Source organism: Parasteatoda tepidariorum, chromosome X2 (assembly GCF_043381705.1).
Source record: "Parasteatoda tepidariorum isolate YZ-2023 chromosome X2, CAS_Ptep_4.0, whole genome shotgun sequence".
Classification (NCBI taxonomy): domain Eukaryota; kingdom Metazoa; phylum Arthropoda; class Arachnida; order Araneae; family Theridiidae; genus Parasteatoda; species Parasteatoda tepidariorum.
The window spans coordinates 15,844,743-15,848,588 of record NC_092215.1 but is presented as its reverse complement, the minus strand read 5'-3'; the positions used below and the strand labels follow the sequence as shown (position 1 = coordinate 15,848,588).

The 3,846-nt window shown below is 27.0% G+C and overlaps 1 protein-coding gene across 1 annotated transcript in view; it reads left to right on the top strand.

Moving 5' to 3' along the window:
• Positions 1 to 3,846, top strand: part of LOC107442099 (carbonic anhydrase-related protein 10) — a 59,592-nt gene continuing 55,746 nt past the window's right edge. The window contains exon 1 of the mRNA XM_043056793.2: positions 1 to 106. Coding sequence (XP_042912727.2) covers positions 46 to 106 — 61 coding nt within the window. The 5' untranslated portion in view covers positions 1 to 45. The remainder of the gene's footprint in view (positions 107 to 3,846) is intronic.

Genomic DNA, 3,846 nt, shown 5'->3' with positions numbered 1-3,846 from the left:
AAGTTTGTCGAGTGGCGCTGTCGGCGTTTTCGTTCCTTTGTTGAAATGATTGTAAAAGAAGAGTTCGCAAAGACCATGTGGCCCACGTTCTTCTTACTTCTTCAAGGTAAGTACAAGTATTCGTAACATGGAGAAGTATTCGTTTATAAGTATTCGTTTCTTATATCTAAGTATTCGTTTTTTATATCTTTTTTGGCATTGCGTTTCAGAATATATTTTTAAATTAATTAATTTCCTTGAGATGGAGTAAAAAATGAGTACGCATCTCAACATACCCAGATGCTTATTTTTCTTTAATTTCTTTAGTAATTTTTTTATGCATAGTGTTTCGTAATTTCTGTTCATAATATAGATTTTAGAATCCTTACGTAAAATTAAGCAAAAAAAGCGGTACTTGGAATTATTAAGCGAATAAAAATAAAAAAAGATTTCAAACTCTGACGAAATATTTCTAAAAGCGGCATTAAAATTATCAAAATGGGGTTTTTTGCGGAAGAAACAACGAGAACTTAAAAGGATATTATTATAATCTTCGAAAAGTTTCATCCGGCAACCAAACTGGTTTTAACATTTTTAAACACGTCTTCTTCTATAGTGGTTCATCATATTTCAATCAGCAAACTTGAACTTTAATTTGCGATGTAATCTCCTTTTTGACTGAATGCAAAATATATAAGTGTTTGAATAATACAAGACCTTGTATTTTAAAGAAACTCTTAAGAAAATTTCAATGAATAATCACAACACTTACATTTGAAAGATTTATAGCATAAATAAAAAAAGACATATTAATTTGAAATCTATATGCTAGGTAGTAAAAAATTCTATTAAATGAGGAATGGGAATTGAAGAATGAGAAATATATATTCCTCGCCATAATTTTTTCTCTTTTTTAATTTTGAATTATTAAATTTAGAAGATTGAGCTATTTTGGAATTAACCTGTATTGTTTTTGAGTAAAAAAGAACAAACGTCATACCTTACTCATTTGAAAGGTTTTTCACAAAATAATAATAAAAAAATTGATGCAATTCTTTGTAAATTTTTTATAGATTTTAAAATTTTATTTTTAATTTTTTTATTTATGTACGTTTTAAATTTCTTTCTTAAATTTCCCGTCCCCAAATGTTTTTTTCTTTTTAATTTTAAGCGAGTAAAATTGTCGAAAGTGAGTAATGTCAGAAAGAACTTTTTGTTGTTTTTTGGCACAGAAATTAACAAGTTCTCATTTAACATACTCATTTTTAAGGTTTTTTTCCTAAAAATAAGAAATAAGTATATGTTTAATGTGTTTAAATTTTGAAGTTAAAAATTTTATAAAAGATTAGACAATTATTTTTAAGAGATTATATAAATATTTCTGATTTTCTCTTTTTTTAAAATTTTTATCTCTCAAATCATTTCGTTTGTTTCATATTCGATTCTTTTTTAAAATTTTAAATAGCGTATTAGCTTAAAAAAACGAGTAATTTTTGAATTAACATTACTCTTTTTTATAATACTATTAATAAATTTTGAGTTAGTCAGACCAAATAATCATGCAGGTAATTTCGTGTTTAACAAATGTTAAATGTTTATATTAACCTATTATTGACCGACAAAAAAAATGAAAAATACATACCTGAAAAATATTGATAATACATGTTTGTTTATGCTAATGAGACACTATGTCAGACTTCAAATTCATATATAAATATCTATGTAATAAATATATTATTATAGATAGAACTATCTGATTTCGGCGAAATAAATTTAATAATAAAAAAAATGTGCTACATTTTCATCTCTGAGTTAAGAAATTTGTTTTATAAGGCCAAATAAATACCATCCTGAAAAAGTGGTAATACGTATTTGTTTATGCTAAATGGATATTTATTTCTGTTAGCTACCACACGAGACACTATGTCAGTCTTCAAATCCATATGCAAATATCTATATAAATAATATATTATAATAGATAGAACTATCTGGTTTCAGCAAAATAAATTTAATAATTAAAAATGGTGCTACATTTTTCTCTTTGAGTTAAGAACTTTCTTTTATAAGGACGTTTATGAAAAATGCTTCCTCTTAGTTGTGAAAGTGTTAACATAAAAGTAAATATAAATAATTTTTCGAAAAAGTCTTATTTTAACCCCTTAAAGCAAGTATTTCGTTCGGAAAAGCTAGTAAAAAATGATCAAGTTTTTTTTGACAGGAAAATTAATATATAGATAAAGTGTAAGTTATTTTTTGCGATTTCAGTTGGAGGGAGGTTTACTTGGGAGCAGGTTGGTGTAAAAGTTCTTAAAAAATTACTGTGCAAACAAAAATTAAGCAATTTGATTGCATGTTTATTTCGAATTTCGAAAAATCAAAATCAAATTAAATCAATATATCAATTAATAATAAATTAATGATCAATAAATTAATTAATATATCAAATGGCAAATACATTAATATAACAAATAGCTGATCATCAAAATGCACCAAGTGGTTTACACACGAAAAGTGCTGCATAGTGATGTCATCTATGGTAAATCCATTTTTACTAGATCATCTTATTATCCATTTTTACTAGATCATCCTGTTATCCATTTTTACTAGATCATCCTATTATCCATTTTTACTAGATCATTCTATTATCCATTTTTACTAGATCATCCTATTATCCATTTTTACTAGATCATCCTATTATCCATTTTTACTCGATCATCCTATTATCCATTTTTACTAGATCATCCTATTATCCATTTTTACTAGATCAAATCTCAAACGGGCATTAGAAATTAAGTAACGCAAAATACAAGATTGCCCGTGTGAGACACGGGCATGAGAAAATTTGTCTTTAACTTTGGCCCGTTTCAGACACGGGTAAATGCGTTACGGGGTTTAAAAAATATATATATTTAAAAGAGAGAAAAAAAAACCCGATTTTCCTTCGAAATGATATCTTTAACTGTAGTGCGCAAAACGAAAAAGAATTGACAGTCCTGAATATTTTTTGATCCCTAACAATTGGATTTTCACATTCTAGGACTCAATCTTAATGGCTGGAGGGATGACCTCAAATATGTAAATTAATAAGTGCAGATGATATTTCAAGTTATGAAATCAGACAAAAAGATTTACTTTCTCTGAATAAACGTGCCTTTTATTCCAATGGATTTGGATTTCTGACCCCAAAATATAGGGGGTAGCCGCAATCTAGGAAGTATGATCGATATAGTTTGGCCAGGAAAGCGCTTCAAAGTTTGAACTAACATTGAAACTAAGCAAAAAATAACTTTTTGTTTATATTTATTACTTTTATTAATTTATTCATTATTATTTTGTTTTATTTCAATTATTACTATTTTATTTCAAAAGAGTCAGATACTTCAAATTCGATTTCTCAGAAACTATGCTACCGATTTGGGTCAAATTTTGTTTCTTGACATTTAAAATTAGATTCTCTAAAATGGAGTTAAAAATTGTATACCTTGCAATTCAAAATTTTTTCCACCATTCTTAAATGAAATAATGAAAAATAAATAGTTGCGAAAAAATAACTTTTTGCATGGAATTATCTTAGTATAAACGAATTTTATAAACGTGATAAAATATTTTCATTCGCTTAGAATGTTTTCGAGATACGTGAAACATTCGTGTAAAATTGACATTAAGGTATCCAAATTTTGGGCATCTCTCCTGACCAAACTTTTAATACCATATTTCCAAGAAAGCGGTTATCCCCTATTTTTTGGGGGTCAGAAATCCGCATCCGTCAAAAAAAGGTATGTTTATTCAGAGAAAGTACATTTTTGTGTAGGATTTCGTAACCTAAAATATCGTCTGCACTTATTAATTAGTAGAGCTGAAGACGCA